Source organism: Cutaneotrichosporon cavernicola (assembly GCF_030864355.1).
Source record: "Cutaneotrichosporon cavernicola HIS019 DNA, chromosome: 6".
Taxonomy (NCBI): Eukaryota; Fungi; Basidiomycota; class Tremellomycetes; order Trichosporonales; family Trichosporonaceae; genus Cutaneotrichosporon; species Cutaneotrichosporon cavernicola.
In genome coordinates this window covers 1900291-1926260 of record NC_083398.1, presented here as the reverse complement: position 1 = coordinate 1926260, position 25970 = coordinate 1900291, and the positions used below count along the sequence as shown (strand labels likewise).

General features: G+C 58.1%; 10 protein-coding genes across 10 annotated transcripts; 6 read left to right on the top strand and 4 right to left on the bottom strand.

Moving 5' to 3' along the window:
* Positions 1-40: 40 nt before the first annotated feature.
* CcaverHIS019_0607460 (uncharacterized protein) lies at positions 41-1386 on the top strand (the record flags this gene model as incomplete). Its single annotated transcript, XM_060603239.1, has 2 exons — positions 41-68; positions 1169-1386. 2 exons carry the CDS (start codon positions 41-43, stop codon positions 1384-1386), a joined length of 246 nt encoding a protein of 81 aa, XP_060459552.1.
* Positions 1387-5352: 3966 nt separating this feature from the next.
* On the top strand, positions 5353-6791 carry CcaverHIS019_0607450 (uncharacterized protein; the record flags this gene model as incomplete). Its single annotated transcript, XM_060603238.1, has 3 exons — positions 5353-6061; positions 6099-6149; positions 6178-6791. The coding sequence occupies 3 exons, from the start codon at positions 5353-5355 to the stop codon at positions 6789-6791; spliced, it is 1374 nt and encodes a 457-aa protein (XP_060459551.1).
* Positions 6792-7227: 436 nt separating this feature from the next.
* On the bottom strand, positions 7228-8642 carry CcaverHIS019_0607440 (uncharacterized protein; the record flags this gene model as incomplete). The annotated part of the gene is made up of 4 exons (XM_060603237.1): positions 7228-8144; positions 8182-8451; positions 8504-8579; positions 8619-8642. 4 exons carry the CDS (start codon positions 8640-8642, stop codon positions 7228-7230), a joined length of 1287 nt encoding a protein of 428 aa, XP_060459550.1.
* A 336-nt stretch (positions 8643-8978) lies between these two features.
* Positions 8979-9822, top strand: DHG2 (uncharacterized protein; the record flags this gene model as incomplete). The annotated part of the gene is made up of 3 exons (XM_060603236.1): positions 8979-9057; positions 9090-9587; positions 9620-9822. 3 exons carry the CDS (start codon positions 8979-8981, stop codon positions 9820-9822), a joined length of 780 nt encoding a protein of 259 aa, XP_060459549.1.
* Positions 9823-10088: 266 nt separating this feature from the next.
* On the bottom strand, positions 10089-11399 carry CcaverHIS019_0607420 (uncharacterized protein; the record flags this gene model as incomplete). Its single annotated transcript, XM_060603235.1, has 1 exon — positions 10089-11399. The coding sequence occupies one exon, from the start codon at positions 11397-11399 to the stop codon at positions 10089-10091; it is 1311 nt and encodes a 436-aa protein (XP_060459548.1).
* Positions 11400-15494: 4095 nt separating this feature from the next.
* On the top strand, positions 15495-17312 carry ERT1 (uncharacterized protein; the record flags this gene model as incomplete). The annotated part of the gene is made up of 4 exons (XM_060603231.1): positions 15495-15762; positions 15825-15923; positions 16002-16310; positions 16402-17312. The coding sequence occupies 4 exons, from the start codon at positions 15495-15497 to the stop codon at positions 17310-17312; spliced, it is 1587 nt and encodes a 528-aa protein (XP_060459547.1).
* A 454-nt stretch (positions 17313-17766) lies between these two features.
* CcaverHIS019_0607400 (uncharacterized protein) lies at positions 17767-20096 on the top strand (the record flags this gene model as incomplete). The annotated part of the gene is made up of 6 exons (XM_060603230.1): positions 17767-17941; positions 18041-18178; positions 18395-19065; positions 19110-19373; positions 19408-19720; positions 19816-20096. 6 exons carry the CDS (start codon positions 17767-17769, stop codon positions 20094-20096), a joined length of 1842 nt encoding a protein of 613 aa, XP_060459546.1.
* A 98-nt stretch (positions 20097-20194) lies between these two features.
* Positions 20195-21312, bottom strand: ATG5 (uncharacterized protein; the record flags this gene model as incomplete). The annotated part of the gene is made up of 2 exons (XM_060603229.1): positions 20195-21007; positions 21199-21312. 2 exons carry the CDS (start codon positions 21310-21312, stop codon positions 20195-20197), a joined length of 927 nt encoding a protein of 308 aa, XP_060459545.1.
* Positions 21313-22439: 1127 nt separating this feature from the next.
* Positions 22440-24743, top strand: CcaverHIS019_0607380 (uncharacterized protein; the record flags this gene model as incomplete). The annotated part of the gene is made up of 2 exons (XM_060603228.1): positions 22440-22590; positions 22627-24743. The coding sequence occupies 2 exons, from the start codon at positions 22440-22442 to the stop codon at positions 24741-24743; spliced, it is 2268 nt and encodes a 755-aa protein (XP_060459544.1).
* Positions 24744-25175: 432 nt separating this feature from the next.
* Positions 25176-25787, bottom strand: CcaverHIS019_0607370 (uncharacterized protein; the record flags this gene model as incomplete). The annotated part of the gene is made up of 4 exons (XM_060603227.1): positions 25176-25487; positions 25521-25619; positions 25653-25751; positions 25785-25787. The coding sequence occupies 4 exons, from the start codon at positions 25785-25787 to the stop codon at positions 25176-25178; spliced, it is 513 nt and encodes a 170-aa protein (XP_060459543.1).
* Positions 25788-25970: the final 183 nt, after the last annotated feature.

Here is a 25970-nt window from a genome sequence, read left to right as displayed (position 1 = left end):
CCCCAGGATTCCGACCCGACTTGGGTTTGCGCACTTCACCATGCCCAAGAAGGCGGCGTCGTCTGACGGTAAACTCGTCGCGGCTGAGAGTGCTGCCAAGGCGGCCGCCTTGAAGCCTACCAACCCCACGTCAGTTTCATTACGATGGCTCCAACCTCACGTCCAGTTCCATTACGATGGCTCCTGAGAGGTGAGTGCGGGATCGACGGTGGTGACGGGAGTGGAAGCACGGGAAGATCGGTGGCTGGACAACAAGAATGAGTACGCAGGGCAACTGGTCACTGCCGCGCTTGCCTCTCCTCCCTCCTCTCTGAGAAGGGGTTACAGTACAAAGTCGTTGGTGGATATACACGGCCTGCATTGCATCCAAAAAGGTCGCCTTCGCATGCGTACACATTCACCGCTTGACGTTAAACCGCACCCCAACCACCGAATCCTTCCATGGCGTACACTCTGTTGAAGAAGTGTTTCATGACCTAGTCCAACGATGGATCCGGTTCTGGTCGCCCGCCACTAAGACATGCACGTTGCTGGCGCTGCCGCGAGCGTCGACAATACAGTCGCGGACCAGTGGGGCCCCGGACTTATCTCTGGTCTCGCCTGTTAAATCTCAGTTCAATTGGCGCAGCGGTTAGCGCGGCAGATTGCAACTCAACAATCTGTAGGTCCTTGGTTCAATTCCGAGATTGAACTTTTTGGGTGGTTGCCGCTGTACCATGCTGTCTGGCCTTTCAACCGCCCCGCACTCTTCACGCGCGCCAAGGCTGCCTCGCCGCAATGTACCTCGTCGGATTCATTGCGATGGCTGGATTCGTCAGCATCCTCTTCAACGCGAATCTCTTCTTATGCAGACGGGACGGCGTGATTCGGCACTGCATCGTAGTGACCTGGCGACGCGGCCGTTCGGAATGCGCGAGGGCTGGTGGGTAGTGTGGTTAGCCTGTCCTTTTGAGCGCGGGTGCAGACCCTCGCTGCCGTCAATGGATGCTTGCTGCATTCCAGATACACGCCAGTCACTTCAATCCGAATCCGAATGCGAATCCGACTCGCACTCATACTCGTCCCTTTTGTCCGCCCACAACCCAGGGCGCCCGCGGTCGCTGTCTGGCCGCCGCGCGAACACGGTGTAGCTGAATTTCCACATGATTTTGTCGACCTAATCCTCCAGCCCTCATCAAGATCGGCCCCGATACCGGCAAGCGTCGGATTCTTGAGCGGCGTCATACCGAAGAACGGGTCCATCCGCAGCTCGGTGAGCCTGCGCACGACCTGCTCCACTGTCTCCATATGACGGGCGAGGACCTCCAGGCGTGGCTGAAGTCATTTGGCAACGTGCGCGAGAGATGTCCGCCGCAGTCGCTGGACCAAATTGGCGAGCAAGCGTAGTCCGCCTCAAGAGGGCGGGACCACGGAAGGTCCCCGCACCCCCTAACAGAGGTGCCCAAGAGTACATGGTGGGTGTGCGCAATGAACAGCCCAAGGACAACCATGATCGTCACGTTGACATGCCTGAGTCGAGCCCTGGTGGCTCGGATTGTGGGCGGAAATTGAAGCATGATTCTGAACGTATTCCGGGAAGTATTGGAGGCGCCACATTCCCGTCTTCTGTGCCTGACGCCAAGTAGGCCCTCATTTCTGGCTGTTACGGAGGTTGGCAAAACCAGGCCGCCACAGGACCCCCTGGTGAGTTGTGCCACTGCCGTGGACTCGGACGGCAGTTGTGAAATAGTTGGTGTGAAGTGGACTGGCGAGCGAGGCGTCCCAGCACCGGCTGTAGTGGCTTAAGGCGGTCGCTTTTGTCTCCCATCCTGTGCGACCGTGACCAGGTTACCTGACATCGGTCTCGCCAAGAGAGTGTGCCGAACTATGCCGAACTAGGCACAACGGCCACAACTCTCGCTCTGGGCCAAAGGGTCTAGACCTAAGGGGAGGTAGGTCCGCAGGTCCCAGGGACGTCTGGTAACGCTCTACAGGAGAAAACCATAACTGCAATATAGTCTGTCCATTGGCATGGCAGCTGGTGTCAACAAGGCAACACAGCCTGCCACCTCAGCTGACTGTTGTATGCATTGAAGGTTGCAGGCTTGAAATGCTGTGCTTTGCCTTCTCAGATTCAACTCAAAGGCCGGACGTTACGTACAGCACTGGGTTCTGTCTAGATTTCAAGGGATGGGATTTGGATGAGGCTGACGTCCACTCATTTCATTTCCTCGCTGCCCACCAAATCCGTAAAATGATTAAATTCATATTTATTCCATTTAATTACGTTCGATCTGTCTGTACTACAGCTATACGTTTCCTTGAATCTCCGTTGGACGGTGGGGAGGGCCCTGCGTCGTGACCCAATTATGCTGTGGCTGGGGGTAGGCCTGCTGACCGACCTGACCAGACATCTGCGGCGACATCGGTGGCGACATCTGTGGCGACTGGTACCCGTACCCCTGCGGCATGGGCTGAACGGGGCTGTGAGAGTCGGGAGGGAGTGTCCCGGGGGGGACGTTGAAGCCGGAAGTAGGAGACCCGGGTTGCTGCGGGAGATATCCCTGCGGCTGCGACACGAGCGCGGACTGGGCGTATCCCTGTGGAGCGGACATGGCGGGGTGGAAGTTTGCCTGCTGCGGGAAACCAGAAGGGGGTTGCGCGTACGCTAGCGGCGGGCTGGCGAGGTTTGGTTCGTCCTTCGCCGGTACGGCTGGCGGAGTGCCCGCAGGGCTTTCCTCTCTCGCTTTCTCCAGCGATGCGATGCTGTACATCATATAGCCCTTGTGGAACCTAAGCGCATAGATGATGTTCCAGAGCAACGTAACGGTCAGGGCAATGACAAGTAGCCACCCGAAGGCCAGGAGGCAGGCACCCATGTACCGGGCGCCCTTTGGATTGACGAGAAGACTCGCGGCGATCATAACCCCCAAGCCGACCCCCCAGAAGAACGTGAGGGCAAGAAGACTGTCCCTCATGGAATGGTAAGTGTGATTTTCAGAATATAATGGCCTGCGGTTAGACACGGGATACTGGGGCCAAGGAGACTTACAGCACTAGCAGATAAAGAATGATCAGTGACGTCCAGACGACACCGGCGACCGAGACGCTTGGAACAGGAGTCATGCGCTTGACGTCACCACCGTAGCCGCCGCCGTATGATCCTCCACCGCCGCGCCGCCGCTTGTACAGCTGGTGGAGCGGTTCACTATTGTCGGTCGGCGATGGCTCCGCCATTGCCGTCGGGCCGGCATCGGCAGGGTTGGTTACAGCTGGCGTGGGGCCGTGAGTGGATGTGAGAGGCGTCGGGCGCGGAATTGCCGCCGTACCCGGCATGGGAACCTGGACCTGGGTAATTGTAACGGGCGCGCCATCCTCTAGTGCGACCGCCGTCTCCACTGCGCGCTTCCGGAACGGGTCACCAAAGATGGTCGTTCCCCATTCATATACGATGTCGTGTCCTGTCGTCGCTCTCACTGTATATACGATGTTTGCTCGTGACGTCCTTACCGATATATATTCGAGGCTTTGTCGTGTCCTGGTGTCAAACAGGTCGGTGTTGTTTCCGGTCGACTCACTCTGTAAAATACCTGGTCGTAAGAGGGACCTGTCCAGGTTGTGGCGGCGAATCCTGTCGTACATTCCAGGCTGTCGGTGAGTAGGTAGTTTCGGGCCTGACATACAGTAGACGTAGAGCGGAGGGATGAACCAGCCAAGCGCCAGGAGCGTGAAGGGCAGGACCAAGAAGTAGAGGAGGTACTTCTGGACCTTGTGGGCCTTGTGTTTTTTCTGGAAGATCTGGAAGAAGCGGTCTTTGATCATGATTAATGGTCGGAAAAGAGCGTGGTACAGTACATTGCGAGAAAGGAGTCGACTTATATAACCGTATGAGAGGCTCCCTTCCGAGTCAAGGAGGGTCACGTACATGATTGAGGAGGCAGTGCCGAGTCGCAACATCCCGCCGTCAAGGATTGCCCCAGTTGGCACTTCTGTGAGGAGCGTTGTCCTACGTTTGCTGGCGGAGAAGCTGGTGCCAGCCTCATTTCATCCCGTCTGGAGGAACTCAATAGCCATAACGATAAGGCACGGAGGGTTAACTGGGGCTAGATTTACTTGGCGACGGGCAGCCAGAGTGCGTGTCCTCGATGCGTTGGGCAGGCGGCATTTGGGATTTGATGTCGTACTCCCTGGGAACCTTTCCCTGCCAAGCCATTTCCCACGTACCGAGCCACTGGAGCAAAAGAAGCATTCAAGGATGAAACATAACTGAGTTTCGCGGAGGACCACATGACCTCCAATAAGCAATGACCGACAGCACCAATGCAAAACCCCCTCAAAGCACTGCACAGTTGACGACATCAGCATCCAAGCCGTCCAGGCGGTCAGGGAAATGGGGGAAGACACAAACGCAGGGGAAGGACGGGTATGCCGTAGGGACAGGGGGGTCGTCCCTCATTTGGATTCGAGCGCCTCATTTGGATTCGCTCGAATCCAAAAGGTTCGGCGGCGCCTCCGCCTTGTTCTCATACCGGGGTTCGAACCCGGGTCTTCAGTGTCTTCCACGTGTCATGAAAGACTGATATGCTCACCACTGCACCATATGAGATGCCTTTGCCTGTTTTGGATGATGTCACACCGACGTCATTGTGGTTTTAGAATCAAGTACGGTGAGATTCGGAGTGTCCGTTAACTGACGATTGGAGTGTCCGTTAACTGACGATTTGGAGGCCTGCTTGCCTTCGCATGCAATATAGCATCGCGCAATGTTTAGCCCCGCACGGTAGTGTGTATACAGATGTGTGGATGGTGGTGTGGAGATGTGTGTTGCTAGAGCGAGACGCCATCGTGGTCGGAAACGGGCGTGCCCCGCACCTCCTCCTCCACCTCCTCCTCCACCTTCACCTCCACCCTCCACTCTCCACCTCCCAACGCCGTCCTCCAACTCTGCCCATCTGTCTTCCCCCAACTTCGTGCAGACCTTCCTGGTTTCCAGAGACCTTCCTAGTCCCAGACGGGCGGGTGCCCGTTGGCGGGAAGCGGATCACACGAGGAGTGCCAGGCCTCCAGCGAGGTCTCACTTCGCTCGCGCGCTTACCATCACCGCTCTAACCCGGCGGCCAAGTCAGGCAGACCAGCTCTATGTCAATAAGCCTCTTCCTCCCAGCTGTATGTCAATACGCCTCTTCCTCCCTGCCCTCTGCCAGGACGCAAGGCACTGGTCCGTGGGTAAACGCGTCTCTTGGCCCTTCTCCATTTACTCTGCGAATCACGATACTCTACCAGACGCCCCGTGCGTACGCGTATGCGAAGTATCACCCTCACTGCTAAACGAGACATTGGCACTCTCAAACATTGCTCATTACCCATTCCACCATGGATACTCACCAGAAACGCGCAGCCAGTCCGACACATGAGGAACAGGCGGTCGAACTCGATGTCATCCCAAGTCTCCGGCCGAAACGTCGCCGAGTGGCGTCCGCCTCTCCCCGAGATGTAAAGGTTGAAGGTGGGAACCGACAGACACTGGACCAAAGCACGGATCCGGGGACTACCCACGAGCCGCACGATCAAGGTGACCAGGATACTTCTGCGGTGGGCGAGGGTACGGGCGCTGGACGTGCACTGAATCGCTCCGCCTCGTCAGCGGAGTTCTTGCGCGGCCATATATTGGACGCGCTCAAGGACAAGGAGTTGGTCGACCAGCTGGCCGACTCGCTCGCCAAACGACTGGCGAGCAAGGGTTTCAACAACCTAGTGAATAAGATCACCGAAGATATCTCTGACTACTTTGATCCAGCCTTCCGGCGACTCGACGACCTGGGTCACCGCAGCGAGGAGGCGGTTCGGAACCTCCGCAGCGATCTGAGGGCCGACAACAACCGTCTCAGGCTGGCCCTCAGTGCTGGGCTCGTGTCGAACATGAAGTCGGTGGACCGCCTCATGCGTGAGGTGGTCACGGCATTCGAATGGGCGCAGGAGAAGATCCAGGCGCTGGAGATGGAGGTGGCGGAACTCAAGAAGAAGGACGAGACCGACAGCAGCTCTAGCGACGAAGACGACGACAATTCTGTGGGTGGGAAGGGTGAGTACTGTACCTACGTTTCCCACTGATGGCTCAGAGATTAACCTGCGCCCACCCAGCTGGCCGTGGCCCAACCTTTCTGCGCCAAGTGAGTTTTGTTCTTGCTGCGCTTATAGTCGCAGCGGCCTCCTTTTCTGCCCACGATTCGGAAAGTGATTCGGACAAATCCGGTATCTCTAGCGACTTGGACGATTCGGGAGCCGACAGCCTGGACTCGGGAACCGAAGACTCAGACTCAGACTCGGACTCGGACTCGGGAACCGAAGACTCAGACTCGGACTCAGACTCGGACTCGGACCACTCAAACGGCCCTTTCAGCTACTCTGACTGTGGCCTCGGATCTACAGCCACACCAGGCCGCTGGACATCGACACTTGTCATGAAGAAGTCCCACTCCACAGGTCAGTGGATCTGCTTCCTGCGAGGGTCTGGCCCAGCAGTGGATCTGTCGCCTGCGATGCCGGTATGGGAGTCGGTGTCTGTGCGCTTCGTCCTGCGCGTCCTGCTGGGTCTCACGCAGCCCGGTTCCCGTTTTCCGGAAACAGGTATGGTGGCTCGCGTCGCCCATGTGTTTGTGTACAACGATCCCCACGTCCCGCAAATCAGCGACCTCATCCGCGGCCAGACGTATCAAGAACTTGAGCAGGGCGACGAGCTCCGCCTCCCTATCGAAGCGCGGGTGGTAGGCGTGTGGAGAAGAGGCAGATGGGACGTTTGGAGGCCACGGTGATGCATGATTCCGGATGCATGTTTTATCGACGTTCTTAGCTTCAAAGCCATTGTTCTCGTCGATCTCATTGTCCACCTCACCACGCCCCAAGAACGTCCAAGAACGTGCGTGCGTGGGGCGCGCACGTCCCTCCAGGAGTTTGGTCCCCCCATCAGGAGAGCCTTTAGGTCGTACCCCATGGTCCTCCGGACCTTTCAGTTGAGAGTAGCTCGTGCTTGAATGCAACGTGGCAATATGTCACGGACAGGACTTGGAGACTGTCAACAAACGACTCCTGTAACCCGAGAGATGGAGGATGTCGTGGCACACCGTCAAAGCGTGGCTACGTGTCTACGCGTCTGCGCGTCTTCGTCGTACCTGACGTCGTCATGTCATGCGGATTCAGGAGTAGAGCGCAGCAGAACGATCCCGGTTCCATGTCCATGCATACAATGATCTAGTGCCCATTCGCGACCTTGCCCTTGAACTTTTCCTGCTCCTCCTCGGTTCGGTCCTCGCCAGCAGACCCGATTCCAGCTGCCGGCGCAAAGAACGTGCTGTAAGGGATAAGTTTGGCGTTGGGGTTGAGCTCGAGACCCCACCCAGGCGCGTCCGAGAGGTCAATGCGACCGTTGGTAGGCAGGAGCTCGTTGGTGAACAGGTCGCCAAACGAGGCGTGGATGCTCTCTCCATCAGGGCTGTTGGCAATATACTCGCAAAAGTCCGAGTTGGGGAAACTCATAATTGCCTGGAACGAGTACGGTCCCGAGCCGTGTGGAATGACGGGAATGTCGTAAGCTGCGGCCATGTTGGCGACCTTGATGAGTTCGGTGAGGCCGCCGAGCCACATGACGTCGGGCTGGATGATGGCGAGGTTGCGGCCCTCGATCAGTTTCCGGAATCCGTACTTGGAGTACTCGTGTTCGCCCGTCGTGAATTTAATGTGGGGGAGTGCTTTGTGGAGGTCGGCATGTCCGTCAAAGTCGTCGGGGTGGAGACATTCTTCCCACCAGTTCATGAAGACGCCAGCAGCCTCACACGCCTTGATGAGCTCGATGGTGTATGGCACGTCGAGGGACATGTAGCAGTCGACCATGACGGGGTAATCCTCGCCCACGCTCTCCTTTGCTGCCTTGAGATACGCGACGTTCTTCCGGATCCCCTCGGGGCCATCGGGCGGACCATGGGGAAGGGGCACTTTGGCGCCCCAGAACCCAAGTTTCTTAGCGACGGCCGGTTTGGGTCCAGTGAGGTAGAGTGGAATATCCTTCTTGGTGCGCCCGCCGATCATCTTGTAGATGGGTTCGCCACGGATCTTACCGATCAAGTCCCAGATGGCGAGGTCGACAACCGAGATGGCAGCCAAAGGCAAGCCTAAATGTCAGCTCATCGAGCTGCAACAAGCACTCACCCTTGCGACCGTAGAACATGCTTGCACGGAACATCATGTCCCACATCTTGTTGGTGTCGCGCGGGTCCTGTCCCAGAATGAATCGCTTGTAATGCTCCTCAATGAGCCAACACGCTGGCGGACCGCCAAAACCCGTCGCGTATCCGACGGTCCCGTCGGACGCGGTGAGCTTGACGAAGATGGACCCGAGGACGCCGATACCCCACGACGTCCGCGAGGAGCGGTACTCGTCGTATTTGTGCATCGGGCACGAGATGTTTCCCTGGACGACTGGGGTTAGCGGGAAATTGGGAATTGGGCTTTGGGGGCAGGAGAGACTCACTCCAGTGCTCGTTGGCCTGGCGGTGGTAGTCGCCGCCGGACCCGGTCGCGCTGGGGATGAACGTCTCGAGCTTGGTCTGGAGTCAGTGGGGAGCAGATTGGCAGATTCGACTTACGATAGTAGGCCACTCCTTGGACATGGTTGCGATGTGGGTGATGGAGCAATGACCTTGATCTGTCCAGCTTAAAGTAGTCTGGCCGACTCGGCTGACTCTCGGCAGTGCCTCGTCGCTGTGGTGTGGTTCGGCATCATGAAGTTCCGACATCTCGGAAGAGGTTTAACCCGGACACCGATCGGCCAAGTGGGCCGGAAGCACCACCCGGCCGGCGTCGATACTTGATAGGAGATCGGGAGGATGATATCCCGGCACCGCGCCCACCGACTCATGCCCACAAGCCCACCAACTCATCCCAGAAAATAAGCCGGAACCACAAAATGAGCCGGAACGACAACATACAACCCCCCCCCAGTCGCCATGATCACTCGTCTTCTGGAGGACAAGGTTGTTGTCGTGACAGGCAGCAGCACGGGCATCGGCGCCGCCATCGCGATCGGTACGCCCCCTCCCAACGCCCCCTAACAGCAGCATGTGCGAACCACGGCGCCCGCGCACTCGTCCTACACCACCTGGACGCGTCGACGCTACCCGACGTCCAGGCCGTGCGGACCCAAGTCGAGGCTGCCGGCGCACAATCATCTCTTGTCCAAGGCGACATTGCCGACCCCTCAACTTCCTCCGCCTTGGTAGAGGCCGGAAAGGCATTCGGGCGAATCGACGTGTTAGTCTCCAACGCCGGTATCTGTCCGTTCCACGCGTTCCTGGATCTCCCACACACCCTCTGGCAACGCGTTCAGGACGTCAACCTCAACGGCGCATTCTATGCCGTCCAAGCAGTGGCGAATGCCATGGCGACACAGGAACCACGCGGGGGAAGTATTGTTGCCATTAGCAGTATCTCGGCTCTTATGGGTGGCGCCGAACAGTGTCATTATACACCGACAAAGGCGGGGATCAAGAGCTTGATGGAGAGCTGTGCAATCGCCCTCGGACCCATGGGGATTCGGTGTAATTCCGTCTTGCCAGGTATGTGTCAAGAAAGTTGGGCTGATAAAAAGGTACGATTGAGACGAATATCAATAAGGACGACTTGCAGAACCCCGAGAAGCGGGAGAAGATGGTCGGTCGGATTCCAATTGGGAGGCTTGGCGAGCCGGACGATATCGCGCAGCCGGTCGTGTTCTTCGCTAGTGACATGGCCAAGTATTGTACCGGGGCGAGTCTGCTCGTCGACGGTGGTGCGGCAATCAGCCTTCAATAGGAGATAGAAGAGGGAATTTGGGCATGTTACACTGGATTTCGTTATCTCGTACAACGTTTACTGGCATTGGTCTCCTGGAACAGTGTACCTCACCTCAGAGCGTTCCATGGCCACGACCTACTGTACATTCACTCTTTGCTCAATGCAGCCACGCTACCAGTGACGTTGCCTCAGCTGCCGACAGTTTGTGTTCAAGTTGAATCAATGGCGCCAGAATGAACCACGACTGGCTGCTGCAGCCAACGACATGCTAGTCTACAATACCTCTAGTACAAACGGACGTTCTCGTCCCATCTCAGTTTCTCCGACACGGTCCGCCTTGCCAGTCTCTTCTCGCCGCGCTCGGCCATCTTATCGCTGGCCCGTCTCGCAACTGCATGTGCCATCGACGCGATAGGCGACCCCGGCCCCGACTGGGTCCGAAGCGACATTATCCTGCTGGCGGGCTTGAGGGGCGCTGGGCGTCGCGTCTTTGGTGACTGGCTCAAGCTTATCGGTGGTCGCTTCAAACTGCCCTTCGATAAGAGGCTAATGCGCCACTTGGCCAGTCGCTCTGGACCCAGCTCATCTTCAGGCGCGTCGAGGAGGTATGTCGCCATACTGACAAACTCGATCTCGCATCGTGGTCGTCTCCACGGCCTGTATTCGGCTTGCTCGGCCCGCAGCGCGTCGCGGAGGTGTGATTCTAGGTATGCCTCGCTGCGAGATATGTCCCACTCTCTCCCCACTTTGATGTCACCGGCATTGACGATGCGCAAGTGGATGGGAAAGTGGACGAGTTGGCGGCCCAACTCGGCAAAGAACGCGACCCAGTTATGTTCATTGGCGCGTAACGGCATCCACGGCTCTGCAGCAAAGATGAGCGTCGCCCTCTTCACTGTCATATTCGCCAGGTCGTTGGCAATCGAACGCGCCTCCACCGCCTCAGAGAGGACGAGGACGTACTCGTCCACCGCGGCCAGAACTGCATACGGCAAACTCGTCAGGGGCGTCGACGAGGGTGCGCCGACAAGAACGAGTTTACGCGCTCGTACATTCTGCAATGCGGCGCACTGGGCCGTCAACCCGTGCCACCTGTCCGAATCGGTATGGAGGGCGCCATGGATCCGCAGTGTCTGGACACGGGAGAGAAATGGTAACCGCTCGGGACAGTTCAGTGTGCGTGGCGCGTGCTCCGTATCCACCTCGTGCTCGTAGTGATGGACCATACATCGGGTCGACGCGTGAGGGTATACATTGACCTGGCGTACCCATGAGGATGGGGGATGTGTTTCGAGCCAGTCACAGAACTCTCGTGGTGGGCGGACGACGGGACGGAGGCGTGGCCATGGCGTGTCGGATAGTACAATGTGGGTTGAGATGAGCGGGAGGACGAGCCAGTAGAAGGCAGTGTTTAGGCGAAGAAGAGAGGCTTTGTCCGCCCGCGAGAGGTGGTTTAGGACGCGTAGAAGGATGGTGGGATCGAAAGGCGTTAGGAGGAGGTGAGTACGGGCTGTGGAGAGGAGCGAGCGGAGCGAGGGCTTCCGCTGCAGCTCTCTGAGCGAGGTGGGGAACGGCGTGGTCGGCGGCCGTGACATTGTGACGAGCGTCCTGCGCGTCGTTGTCAATGGTGTGTTGGATGTAGAAAGTGGGTAGAGGTGAGTTGGACGATCAACTGGGAGGGTGGATCATCGCGCCAGTAATTCACATCCTCCATCACACACCCCCCATTTCGCACCAAACACCCACTCACCACCTGTTCCGCCTGTTAGCTACTCCTGGCTCGCGCCTGACTTGTTTACCGTGTGCCTGCGCAGGATCTCATGTTCTCTATATAAACATTACATTACAGCACCGTGCCTGGGCGGGGCGTTCATGACATGACGAGTCATGACGAGATGATTGCCACGTGGACGTAAGTGGGCTGTACGTCACTGCTCCCCTTCGTCAGTCACACTGGACAACTGGGTCTATGGAGGGAGGGTATGGGTGGCGAGCGAGAGTGGCACGAAAAGCGGGCAAGAATGGAGAGTGGAGAGTGGGAAAAGAGAGAGAGAGAAAAGACTGCCTCTCGAGCTGGACATCGACTCAACTAGGCTGGGCACGACTCCACCTCCACCTGCCGCGTCGCCCAGCTGCGCATTGTATTGCCTCGGGTCCAGCCGTATCTACTCCCCCCTTCCGATGGTCCTGTCTCGGATGACTGTGCTCGACATACGTCTCTCCGCCTACGGGTGCCCAGTGCGAGTGCTTGTGCGCGCACAAGCTGAGGCCGAGCGCCCAGTGCCGCCCTCGTGTTCGAATCTCCGTCGGGGGAATGCAAGGCTTTGGAATGGGCAGAGGCATGATGACATACTACCGATCAGACTGCAGAGGAGCTCCACGGGCTCGGGCTCGGGCTCGAGGAAGGTCAACTTAGTCCAATCTGTCATCATCATCATCCGGCCTGAGGTATCCTACACGAAAGATGGCGAGAGAGGACCAAGCGTCGGTTCCCCCGCCCCTCATTCCCTTAGGCTGTATTCTTTGTCGTCAGATCTGCTTGTGGGGGTGGCGTCCATACCCCGAGAACAAGGCGTGGAGAACAAGAATGCCAATCAGACAAAAAGCGGGTTAAGGAAAAGATGGTGTGGCTTCAGTGGCTTCACCAAGCCGGACCATCTGGCTGATGTCAGCCAACCATTGGGTATGTGGAGCTGGTCAGGCTGATCGCTGCCCCAACGTTTCCATAAATTAATCACAAGTGTCACCTGATGGAGATGATGGTGCAGTAAGTGGGTGGAAGCTGTAACCTTGACAAAGGAATTCCTTTACAAACCGGATGAATACAAATGTCACAAACTACGGACTGCGGACTCAAACTTTGCACCTCGCTTGGTGACTGCCCCCGTATACCAGGCAACGGCCAAATCCGTCTGCCTGGCAACAGGTATCTGATTTCGCTTGGCTTGGCACGTGCCGTCGAGTCATCCCGCTCGCCACAGCATAGCGCTCACAGTGGAGGTAGCAGAATACAGCGGTCCGCGTTTCCGCCGCGGAGCACCTTGAGGGTAGTGAGAGGCGCGCGAGGGCCAGATTAGGATTTGGTATTCCGCCCTAGAGAGCGAGCTAGATCCTGATCAGTCTCACACGTGGGCGCCACTAGATGAGTGATCGCTGCACCGCAGGGTGTCTCAAAGTGTGGTGCAAAACAACGTGCTCAGTCACGCTCCAGTGCACTTTGCTGGGAACTGGAACGCTCAAGAAGGTGTATCATATTGGTGCCTGTTGGAGAATTTGGGGTTGATATCCATCCACGCGAGTTGGCGGCGGCGATCCGCTCGGCGGCCGTGGGTACGGTTGCACCTCGGTCACGCGCTCAAGGCGCCCACGTTGGTCGACAGCAAGACTGGTTAGGCAGTGACGGGAACACATTACATCTCATGTCACGAGACCATTGGAGCGGGTGAGGTGACGCGGCCCTCAACACAGGCTACGGGCTAAACTATACGCCACAGTTGTATTCTACGGCATTCAATCCATGTTGCCAGGATGCCGCAATCAGGAGTGATGACACCGAGATGACAGTACATGTCGGAAAGGAACGGGGCAGGTTGATATCTATTGAGCTAAGGCTCGATCACTTTGTCTGATTGCAGGTATAACCGGGGATGCCGGGGGTGTTTGAGAGATAATTGTTGCCCCACAAGATTGTCATCGTGTCCGATCTGATACGAATTGCCACGCGACAGGTTGGGCAGCTGACCGGTAATGGGTGTCCCGGATGGGATGCAAAGTGAGGAGCTTGAATACAATTTCAAGGCACGGAATGATATCTGCCAATGACCTATTATACTTGGATTACATACCGATTCCCTTGTACCCTTGCCAGGTTGGAAAAGGAAGACCAAGACCCTGTACTTGCGTTGAACCCCACCAGGCCCCAGAAGAGACCCCAGAAAAGCGGATTCTTTTACCTTGTTGGTATACTATACTAATACTGTTACCCTGAAACTTTGTTGCCAAGTAGCAGGCAGCAGAGCAGAGTAACCCCAGGTTGACCCTTGATGCCAACGTGACTTTGGTACCAAACGGCGGCGGCCGTGTCCGTGTCCGTCAGTCTTCCTCACCCGGTCACTCACCATTAGGTCTTTGCCGAGCAAATCAAAGCCCAAAAGTCATGTGATGCCACGTGTCGAGCAAGGTCCAAGACCGAGATTACAATGCTTGCCGGATAGCCGGTGGGCTAGATCACCAATCTGAGCCCGTGTTTGGTATCAGGATTGGGAGGGATGACGGCGACCCCGACCCCGCGTTTGGTTTTTCATCACTCTGTCTATTCGGCCTCGTCAAACCCTCCACCCATCCCGCTCACCCGTCTCGGTCACGATCAATCACGCTCGGCTGCGCCGACAAGATGACAATGCCAAGCTGCCACCCAATAGGCTAAACACTGAGATGAAAAGAATCCTAAAGAATGCATGGAACACAGTGTGGCGCAAGCTTGGGCCTGATGCTTTGGTGAGATGCGGGATGGCTGATGTAATGTGATGCATGCACGCAAGCGACGACTACGCTCGGTGATAAAAAAAGACTGGTATCTGGTATCTGGTATCTGGTATCTGGTCCTGTTGTCCTGGCAGCGACGAGTAAACTCTTCTTTGTTACTTTGCATGATGCGATCTATTCCGAGGTGATACCCATTGACTTGTAAATGATCTGTTACGCCAGGAGATCTAACAAGGTAATTTTCTCCACCTTTGGATGTGCCAGGGTTAACACTTACGCAACCCAGGTATTCAGGCACAAACGGGGGGAAACGTCAACCTTCCCTCTCACTCTCACTTTCCCCCTTCCCCTGACCCTACTTTGGCCGCTCGACAGGGAGCAAAAGGACAAGCATGCCTACCCCAAGCTTCAACGTGCCGCTCCACTCTCGAGTCCCAGGACCTCACTTCAGCGCTCTTTTACTCTCTTTTCATGTGTGGTTCGTCTTTTCATCTTGACTCTGAATGCATAAAGAGCCCAGCACGTTCTTTTCTTCCATTACCCCCCCCCCCCCCCCCCCTCCCTCGCCAGCTGGTCATCACACTGTTGTTACTTGCTGACACGGTCCCATCTCACTCAACCCCTTATACAAGCCCCAGCGCCACCTCGCTTGTCAACAAAGACTCACGGGCTCTTGCTCGTCACCGCCATCCACCCTCTGGTTGTTCGCCCTATCAGCAGTAACTTCTTTCCCCAAGCGCACCAAGAAACCGAGCCTCTTATCTAGAGCCTCCTCACACCCTCTCTTCTTTTAATCAGTCAAGTTTGAACACGACCACTGCCATCGCCGTTTGACTCGATCATCAACCAAACCACAACGACGACGAGATCACTCAAAAGGCCGATCTGCCACCGATCCACACGCCACATACCCCGCACTTTACCCCATTATCCCCGCTCTATTGCCGGTCAACAAAAACTACACTTCGAATCCCTCACGTAGTCTCTGTTTGGTTACTTTTGGTCTCAATTGGTGTCATTTTGCCGAGTAGACCCGAGGTTTAAGCAGCCCGCTTGCTTGAACCTTGCCCTCCACCACCACCACCACCACCACCAATAGTCGATTCTTTCCCATCGTCAACTCATCTTGGACAACCCAGTACAACCCAGTCACCGTCATCCACCACGACACTACTCAACAGTAAACCCCATACCCGCCGCAAGGCATGACCGACGCAATCGCCCCCCGACAGGGCTCTTGGAGCGGACCCTCGGCCACAACTACTGCCGCAGCCCGCAAGCTCTCCAAGTCCGAGTCTGAATCGTCTTCTTCCCCTTCCTCCACCGCCAACCAGCCATCCAAGGTCGGCCCAGTCCGCAAGTCACCTCCACGCAAGGGTGACACAAAGCGCAATGCAGATGGCAAGGTCACCCGCAAAAAGGTCGCAAAGGCCTGCCTCGCTTGCCAAAAGAGCCACCTCACCTGTGACGAGAGTGAGTCGACTGACACCCCGGTCACGGGCTTGGACTCCGGCCCGGATATTCGCTGATCCCAGACCGCCCATGTAACCGCTGCACCAAGAAGGGTATCGGAGACCAGTGCGTCGAGGGTGTGCGCAAGAAGGCAAAATACCTCATGGAGGGCGACGAACGCGGTGAGTAGTTTGCCCGTCGGCTCCTCTCGACAATGTCGTCATTCCAAGCGCCATTTGTGTATACAAAGCTGACCCCAGCTCGCCCAGCAGCCCCCGTCACCGGGCCCGTCCCCGTCCCCGGCCCCGGCCCCGTCCCAGTTTCCGTCCCCGCCGCGCAGCCAGCCGCACCGCCGGCCGCGCCCCCCTCGTTCCCCTCCCACTCGCCGCCCAGCCACGGCAACAGCTTTGGCCATGTCCCGGTTTCAATGCTCCCTGGCGTTGTTGTTCCACCACCCAACATGGACCCAGTCCGTGTTCCCGACAACATTTGGCTCACGGCGCCCCTACCCGAAGTCCAGACCGCGCCACAGCCGCTCGACTGGTCGGCCCAGGACACCAACCCATTCAGTGAGTCACGAGCACAGACCTGAATGACCCTGTGGCGCGCCGCCAGCTTGGGTCGCGTGATCGTCGGTCATTGAGCCACCGCTGACCCTAGACTTTACTGCATCGGCCGCCGCAAACCTCGAGTACGAGATGTTCGACTCCATGTTCGGCTCGCTGTCGCCGTCATTCCCATTAGGCGACTTGGGAAACACGACTGACGCGTCGACCCCCACCGTCTGGTCCAACCTCGGTTTGCCTGACCCGGCCAACGCGTCGCACCCCCCAAGTGTCACCGACTTCCTCGGCCACAACGACTCGGGGCTGCACCAGGCCCTTGGAGCCGACCTATCTCCAACCACCATGTTCCCCAGCACGTGGTCTGGCAACGACGAGATGGGCGCGATTCCCCACATCGAGATTGAGACCAAGCCGCGCAAAATGACGCCCGAGGATGTGTACCGCACTGTCCTCAAGCCTTACGACTACACTGAGGGCTACCACATCCTCATGCAGTACCTTACGCAGAACTTTGAGAAGAACGACATTCTGCGTGTCGTCCGTGCGCTGGCCGCCTTCCGCCCCTCCCTCATCGCCCTCCAGATGCCTATGAGCGAGGATGACGAGATCTTCCTCGAGCGCTCCTTCCAGCGCACCCTCATCGAACTCGAAAAGCTCATCTCGTACTCGGCGACCCCCACCGCGGTGTGGCGCCGTACTGGCGAGATTGTGTGTGTCTCCCCCGAGTTCTGCCAACTGGTTGGCAAGAAGGAGGAGGACATTGTGCGCAACCGCACCTGCATCTACCAGCTATTCAACAAGGCTGGTACAATTGAGTACTGGGAGAACTTTGCCGAGCACGCATTTGAGAACACGACCCAAAACTTTTTCCAGGCAACCACCCTCGAGAACGACACCAAGCCGGTCCCGTGCGCCGCGTGCTTTACTATCCGCCGCGACGTGTTCGACCTGCCGTCTGTCATCATTGGGCAGTTCCTTCCCATCCCGGCTGAGGCGATGGCATAGTGACCTGCCGGCCCGTCGCATTATGACTTACGATTGTATGAGTGTAGGATTAGTGTAGTACTACTGTGTACGGCGACAAGCATTGGTATAGCATGCACATTGCGAAGCACTTGGAGGCGAGAGCGGGCGAGGGGTTGGTGAGGGGTGAGCAGGGGGAAGAGAGGGGTGAAGAGCGAGCGAGGGGTGAAGGCGCAGAAGGCTGGCGAGCGCAACAGTCAGTGTCAGCCGCAGGGCCCGACCCGGCGATTGAGCTTCCATCGAGTCGGCGACATTTGATCCCGTCTCCGTCGATGCGAGCGCTGCGCGGCGCTGACGAACGCGGTTATCCCACACCCGCTCCGCGCTTTACGGAACCGCCCACCTCTCCTCGCGGGACCAATTGCCATATCTCGGCACAATCCTAGTCCGAGCTCAACCAAACTTGTATCTCTCAACTTGCAATCTCACATTCACCATGGGACGCTGGGGCGATCCTCCGCCCACACCAACACATGCGCAGATGGCACACCTTGCGGGCCCGCGATATTCGCCGGCGCCAGCCCAAGGACACGCTCCGCACGCCAAGCGGCGACGAAGTGAAGATCGACCACTGGCAATCACTTGTACGCCGTGTAGGGCGCGGAAGATCAGTACGTCGAGGTCCCTCCCCCTCCTTCCCCCCCTCCTTCCCCCCCTCCTCCCGCCTCCTCCTCACCCACCCACCCCACCCTACCCCCCCCTGACACCAGAATGCGACTCGACCAAACCAACCTGCGACAACTGCGCGAAAAACCCCGCCGAATGCGTGTATCCCGTCAAGCTCAAGCCTGGCCTTCGACCCGGCACAGGGACAGACATGACGAAACGCGTCGAGGCACTTGAAGAGCGTGTGTTGGCGCAGGAAGCCCAACTGGCCGAACACGAAGCGCGGTTTGCCGCAATGTCCCTCCCTCAACCTCGGTCCCACTCCCAACCTCACATCCCCTCCCCCTCCCAACCTCTTATCCCCTCCCCCTCCCAAGCTCACATCCCCTCCCCCTCACAATGGCCCTCTGCCTCGGGGCCCTCTGGATCTTGCGGCCCCTCGGCACTCCCGTTCTCAGCCACGCCGATGGACCTAATCTCCCCCGAAATGGCCCTCGACTTGGGCTTCAAGTCTCCTGCCAGCGCCGCATCCTTTCTTGATCCCCACCTCCTCCCGCCAGACGACATTGTGCGCGACTTGATTGCGCTCTACTTTTCTCATATTGCGCCATGGGCTCCCATTATCCCTCCCCAATCCTTCACAGCACCATGGAACATTATCGTCTACGCCATTGTCGTCGTCACCCTCCGTCTCTCCAATGACCCCCGCATAGCCTCAACAAAGCAGCAGTATCGCCAAACAGCAAAATCCCATGTCCTCTCCCATGCCATTGAGAGTACCTCCATTTCCTCCGTGCAAGCATTAGCTCTCCTAGCTCTAGATTTGATCGGGAGCGAACAAGGACCATCGTCATGGGGAATCCTCGCCCTCCTCACTCGAAGCGCGGTTCACCTTGGATTGATCACCGAAGACGAACGTTCCGGAAAGACACCGCCACACAGTTTGAGCAGGACAAGTATCATCCCCCCACCAGCAGATTGGGGGGAAGACGAGGCGCGGAGGCGGCTGTTCTGGCTCATCTTCTGTCTCGATCGATACGCATGTGTATCGACAGGATGGGACTTTGCGCTCCCTGACTTTGAGATTAAACGGTGCTTGCCGTGTCGTGACGAGCTGTGGTTGGGGACTGTGAGTCGCGTAGAGGCTGATGATAAATATATCGCTCACGTCAGGAATGGCAAACCACGCCTCTCTTCAAGCCTGTGCTGCACCGTGACGCCGTGCCCGATCCATCACAACTCAGTCCAATGGCATACCTCGTCGAAGCGCTCGACCTCCTCGGCCGTGCACATACATTACAAACACGTACAGTCGAGCCCAACGACGCGCGACAAGTCGAGCACAGGAAAGATATGACGATGACACTAACGACCGCCGCACGGAGATGGTTCGCCGACCTCCCCGACCTCGAGGCTGGCAGCATGAGTCTTGTCATTGTGAGCCCCACCCTCCCTCCCTCCCTGACCCCAGCAAGCAATCTACCACGCAACTTTGCTCAAACTCAACGCGTACTACGCCTACCCCGCCCTCGGCACCGGAACCCCGCCACAACCGTATGGCGATACCTGCATCACATCCGCACGCGCACTTGCTCAGCTCTGTGGGGCGGCGCGTGAGCTGGGATTCATACACTCTAGCTCGCCGCTCTTTGTTTGGAGCACTTGGGTCGCAGCGCGCGTACTCTTCGTCAATGACTTTCTGGCGCATCGCGATGCCCCGTGTACCGAGTTTGAGGAGATTCTCGCGGCGCTCAAGGAACAGGCGCCGTATTGGAGTTTAGCCAGTGAGTGGCCCTCCTCGGTCATCCCACGCACCTACCCACCCTCCCTCCCACGCACCTACCCTCCCTCCTCCTCGTCAGCTCGGGACTAACCCCAGACCAATACACCAATCTCCTCGAACGCGCCAAACGAAAGTGGTCGACCGGGAGCGCATACGATGCCGAGGCAAACCCCTCCCTTCCAGACGCGATCCACGTGCTTCTCGACCTCCGGCGCACAGCTTACTCGGCCGTCGGCGCGAACGGCGAAGCGACACCGTACGTCTCCCCGCCAGATGTGAGCCTCAGCCACCTCCCGGCGTGGGCCGTACAACCCCTCCTGGGCGACCTGCACAACTGGTTCGACCTGCCCGCGGGACTCTTCACCGAGGGTGCTTAGGGATGCTCAGTGCTTAGGGGTGCTCAGTGACTAGGGGTGCTTAGGCCCAACTGTGAGGTATAACTAGACATGGTATTACATTATAGTACACTACTCGGCTATTCGGCGACGAGACGGATGCCGATACGCAGCCACCCGTCCGCGCCCGCCATGCATGCCGCGAGCCATGCGACGTCGGCGTCCGGCGGCAGGAGGATACCCTGGGCAATAGGCTGCGCTGCCCCGTATCCATTCTCGAAGAGGAGCGGCAGCATAGTGCGGAGCATCTGGAGGAGAGTTGTAGGCTGTCCGTCCGTAAGCGGCGCCACCGGGGCCTGTATCGCGACCGCTCCGTCTGGCAGGTAGACTTTGATGGGGAGGCTGCGCGCCGAATATGCGCTATCGATCTTGTCGGGTTGAGGGCTAGTTGGCGGACTGGCCGGAATCGGCAGTGGTACAATCCGCCCTGCCATGCGATGGTGTAAATCGTAATCGCCGGCCACGACGCCATCCCACCCTGCCTCAAGGTCGGCCCTGCGCAACCCCGTCACCCGCTTCGTATTCCCCCACCGCACGAAATCGGCCTCCTTGACCTGGCTCACGAAATGCGTCTTCACAGCCTCCACTGTTGGCGGAACAGCGAGCTTGTCTCCCGGAGCTCCCGACAGATGCAGAATGAGACGGATAGGATGTTCGGATTCCGATTGAGACGAGGCGGGGCGCAACATGGTCGCGCACAGGTCCACCAAGTCGAGTGGCCAGTGCCAGCGAACCGCGTCGCTGGGGAAGGGCGAGTCGGATGCGTCTAGCTCAAACCACCATTCAGACTCGTTTGTACGGGCAAGTGCTTCGTCGTCGAGGGCGAGCTCGACTAGGTGTTCACGGATGGTTGGCAGAAGGAGGGCGAGGTACGTGTATCGCGGAGCTTGGATCTGCGGTTAGTGTGGATAGAACAACACAGGAGGCATCTAGATCATCTAGGATACGGACGGTGTGGACAACAACCCAGTCGATCTGACGAGTTCACCCTCCCTCCCTCCCTCCCTCCCTCCCTCCCTCCCTCCCTCCCTCCCTCCCACCCCCTCACCCTTCCCCCCCCTCACCCTTCCCCCCCCCCACTCACAAAGTACTGGTCAACGGGCCCACCAGCGGCCGCCAGACGGATGTTCAGCGGCACAGTAGCGCTCCATGCCAGCCGCCTGAAGAGGTTTGTGGATGACTGGACAGCGGCGGCCATGATATGTGAATGTTGGTTAGTGAGAAGCGCGATCGGGAGCGCGTCAACAGACGCGGACGAGGGTCAGTGCGTCACGCGCGCCTACATTCCTCACAATGTACAATTAGGCGGGCTGGTGGCCATGGCGTAAAATAGGCGCAAAACAAACATTCCTGGTGCCTGTTAATCTGGTAATTGCCACCCAGCCATCTATGCAGCGTCAACGAATGCAGCGGTCGCGAGCACACGTTGTACGACAGCCTGAAGGTGAACTGAGCCTGAAGGTGAACTGAGCCTGAAGATGAACTGAGCCTGAGGGATGAACTGAGCCTGAGAGATGCACTGAGATGCTGCCAACGTTTCCTGAGAATGGGCTGCTACGTATGCCAGCCCCGCAAACGCGGAATGTGTCCTCGGTGCCCCGTCAACTCGGCCAGTAGAAGGATCTGGGTGGTGGGCAGGTGGAGTGGGCTACGTTCAGCATGTATACGGATCTACGGAGTGAGCCTCCGGGACCTCGGCAACTCGGTGGCGTCGTCATTTAGGAAGGCAAGGTTGAAAGTGGGCTGTGGGATGGACAGAAGGCGCCGAGGCGGGATGGAGGTGGCTTACATTCAACAAACGTCGTCTCTTAACTTTGTCTTTTCCATTCTCTCAATCTCAATCTCAATCTCAATCTCAATCTCGTCTTGATCTCTTGCATCACACAACCCGCACTCCGGTACTCCCCGTTCCACTGCAACATCACGTGGCGTTGCGTGCGCTTCCAACTGGGAATGTCAATGTCATGACCCACCCACACGTCCAAGTCGAACCCTCTCAGCCACCGCCACCCATTTCCAGCCTCAGTCTCCCTAGCTCTCTCACGCTGTGAGGCTTCGATCCACATCCGTCCCCCTTGCCAGTGGAAGCAGTCACACACGAGCACTGCTCCTATTAACAATCTCCATTCCCCCCAAACACAGCCCGATCCCCGACGACCACGGCTCATCAGAATGGCAGAAGCTACAATCAACATGTCTCGATCCTCGTCGCTCTTTGCAAGTGACTACTCACTCACCCCAACACAAAGCCGTGACGACTCAAAACCAAACACCAACTCCGACACCACATCACCTCGAACATCCATATCTGGCCCCGTACCCCAGATGTACTCACCCCAGGTACCCCCACCAACACCACTCCCCCCCTTCCCCCGGCTCCCCCCCCTCCGCTTCCCCCGAAGAACCAACAAGGCACCCACCCCACTCAGCCCACGCATACGCACCGGCCATAGAGACTACCCCGCCTGCATCGAGGGTGAGTGCCGTTTCAATCTGAATAAGCTGAGACCAGCGGGCATTTCGCACGAAGCGCGCTCACAGGCGCTCGGCCATGTGGGGCCTAGTTCGGGTCGCCACCTCCGCGCCGCCGCCGCGCATTTTAAAACTGCACTCGCCCTGCAGCCGGGAGGAGGAGCTGAGCTCCGTCTCGCCACGGTCCTCTACCATCTTTCAGCCCACTTTCGCCCCGCCGAGGCGGGGGTCCTCCTCCGCATTGCGCGGGCGCTCGCAACCGGCGACGGACCAGCACTCGAGGTGCGCGCGGCGATCTGTGCACGCCTGTCTGCACTCCTCCGCATGCCCGCCGATGACCTGAACTCGGAAGCTGGGGAGGCTGCCGTAGAAGCTCTGGACGCGTTCGAGGACGTTGCCGCGGAACGGATGGACCGCGCTTCCACACTCTCCAAGGCGAATTTTGAACTCGAAGCACCAGCGCTCGCCGCTACCTTTCTGGCCCTCGCCGAGGCGGCAGCGGCAGTCAGTACTCTGAGCGATCCCAAGGCTGCCGAGCCCCACGCCAAGCTGGCGGACCACGCGCTTACGCACGCCGGCAACATGGCCACCTTAGCGCGTGCACCTGCACTGCTGACTCATATTCAGATTGTGGGCGCACGTATCGCAACCAACCGCCTAGCGTACTATACCCGCTGGGACGACGTCAGCTGGGACGACCTGATCGCAGACCTCGCCACTCTCGCTTCTCAGACCCGCGACCTCGCCCAGCGGCTGCGCGGGAGCCGTGGTGCCACTGCAGCGGAACAGGCTGCGGAAGCTGCCAAGCTCCTCGCGGACGCACGTGTCATGCATGCTTCCGCCCTCAGCGTGTTCAGAGAGCCGCAACCCTCGACACCTGGGATCATGAGCCCTCGCAGCGCAGGCTTCGCCATCTCCCCAGTGTCAGCAACACTGGCAACACCGCAGTACGCGACGTTCTCCCCACCAGACCCCACACCAGGGCTAGTCTCGAGTTCGGGGTCGTGGTCCTCCTCCACCAGCTCCCCGCCCATCCCAGAGGAACCCGAGGAGGAAGACCTGGCTCCAGCCATACCCGACCCGGCATCGGTCATATTGCCACGCAAGCGGGCCCCACCTCCACCACCTCTCATACTCGCACAGCGATCTCCGCGTCCCCTGATGCAGTCACTGAGTCCACAGAACCCGCCACTCGCGCTGTCCCCCCTCAATCCGGCGCGGCAGGCCATGCGACCCCCACTCCTCCGCAGTCCGAGCTTGGACGACTCGCCGAACGGCAAGGAAACACCACTCCTACCCTCTCAGGTGCAATGGAACGAGCTCGCCATCGCTGGCAAAGGATACAAGCTCGCGCTGTCCCTGCTCTCCGGAGCCAACCTGGCCCCATACGAGTGCGCGAGACGCAAGTCTGATCTCCTCTTCGCCATAGCCTCTGCCGCTCTCGCGCGTGCCGAGCTGGCCCCTCGCCTGACCCCGATGACAGCACGCAACAGCCCGGGGTCGTACTTCTCTCCCACGGCCCCACACGCCTCACCCGAGTCACTGTGCAGCCTTCGCCTGATGTCATACCGCACCTACACGCGTGCGTCCACGTACCCCCGATCCTCGCGGATCGTACCCGCCACTCCCCGACCCGACCCGCGCTCGGGTATGCGCACGACTGGTGAGGCGGCGCTTCGTGCAACTGCCGAGGTGTATGCCGCGTGGGCTGCTCGTGAAGTGGGCTGGTCGGCTGTGATCGACCCCAAGGGCCGGGTGGTGGACCGCCGCACGGGCTCGGCTGCCGCAGACGAGGCAGGCCTGCGTGCGGTCTTGCTTGCGGTGCGAGTGTGGTGGATCCGTGCGGTCGCCGGAGACGGGGACGGGGAGCCTATGGGGAGTGACGAGGAGATAGTTTGTGAGAGCCCAAAGGCAGGGAGCTGGGACAGCGACAGCGACAGCGGGAACGAGGAGGGGGCGGAGGGCACGGAGGGAGCGGGTACTGACAACCACGACTTTGGCGTTCCGCCACATGCTGCCCGCCGCATTGCTGGAGTCTTGTACCGCCTCCGTGCTGAGGGAGCAGGTGGGGACGACGTGCGCCGTTTCGTGGCGTCGTACTCGCTCAGAGAAAACGAGGAATGTTTCTGGACGGTGGTCGAGAGCCTGCTAGAATGAAAGGTGAGTTGTACCTGTGTATGTAATTGTGGTTGTTCTTGACACATAGTGATGCCTACTGGCGACTAATGGACTTCTGATGGCAGCCGTTGCATGGAACGAGGTCTATGCTCAATGGCGGACGATGGAGATGAGTTGCGACTGATGGTGATACTGGCCTGATAACTAATAACCCACAACCTACTTCTGAGACACCCCTCCACCTCCACCTGGAGATTTCTAATGTCTGACCATTGCATTAGACCGAATTCTAATGTTTCTATCCTCACAATCCTAATCAAGAAGTATTAGAAAAAGGCCTAATCGCATTATGAATTCCTATTTCGGAAGCCAACACCTATTATAGACTATATATTACCTGTACGAGTCCTCGTTGGTGAGGATCGAACCGTCGTAGTCGAGGAAGGAGCCGTTGCTCACTAACGATGGTCGTTAATCCCAAGAGGTGGTTGTTTCCACTACCTCGAACTCGTAGTTGACACGTCTGACGGAATACGGTCCGTCACGATAGCTTACCATATTGAAGGAGGCAAGCAATGTGACGTCGCCGCTTACCAGATGCAGGGTAGAGGATGCGGTACTGTAATCCTCCATAGTGGGAGATGGAGAGTCGCGTGGGATGTCTGGAAACTGATCATCGATCCCGTACGGGTTGGGCTCCGTGTCCTGGTTGACAACCTCGGCGTTGGGCTGCGAATGCTGCTTTGGAACAAAGACAGGCGCCTCGGGGTTGAAGGCGACACCCTGATGTAAGCGGGATTGGGGAGGAGAGCGTACCATCGCGTTTGGGTATGGGTTTGTAGATGAATACTCGTCGTTGGTCTGGCTCTTCTGCTTCGGAACGAAGACAGGCGCCTCGGGGTTGAAGACGACACCCTGATGTAAGCGGGATTGGAGAGGAGGGCGTACCGTTGTGTTTGTGTGTGGGTTCATAGTTGAACGCACATTGTTGGTCTGCCTCTGCTGCTTGGGAACAAAGACAGGCGCGTCGGGGTTGTAGATGGCAACCTGATGTAAGCGGGATTGGAGAGGAGAGCGTACCATTGTGTTTGTGTATGGGTTTATAGTTGAATACGCTTGTGGTATTTGGATGGATGAAGAAGAGTTGTGAGATGTGAGATGAGAAAAGATACATGGTGGCCAGAATTGTATATATACAGATGTCCACCTTGTCGACTCGAATGTTGAAGAAGAGTCAACAGCCAGCAGTCGGCCGTCGGCCACTGA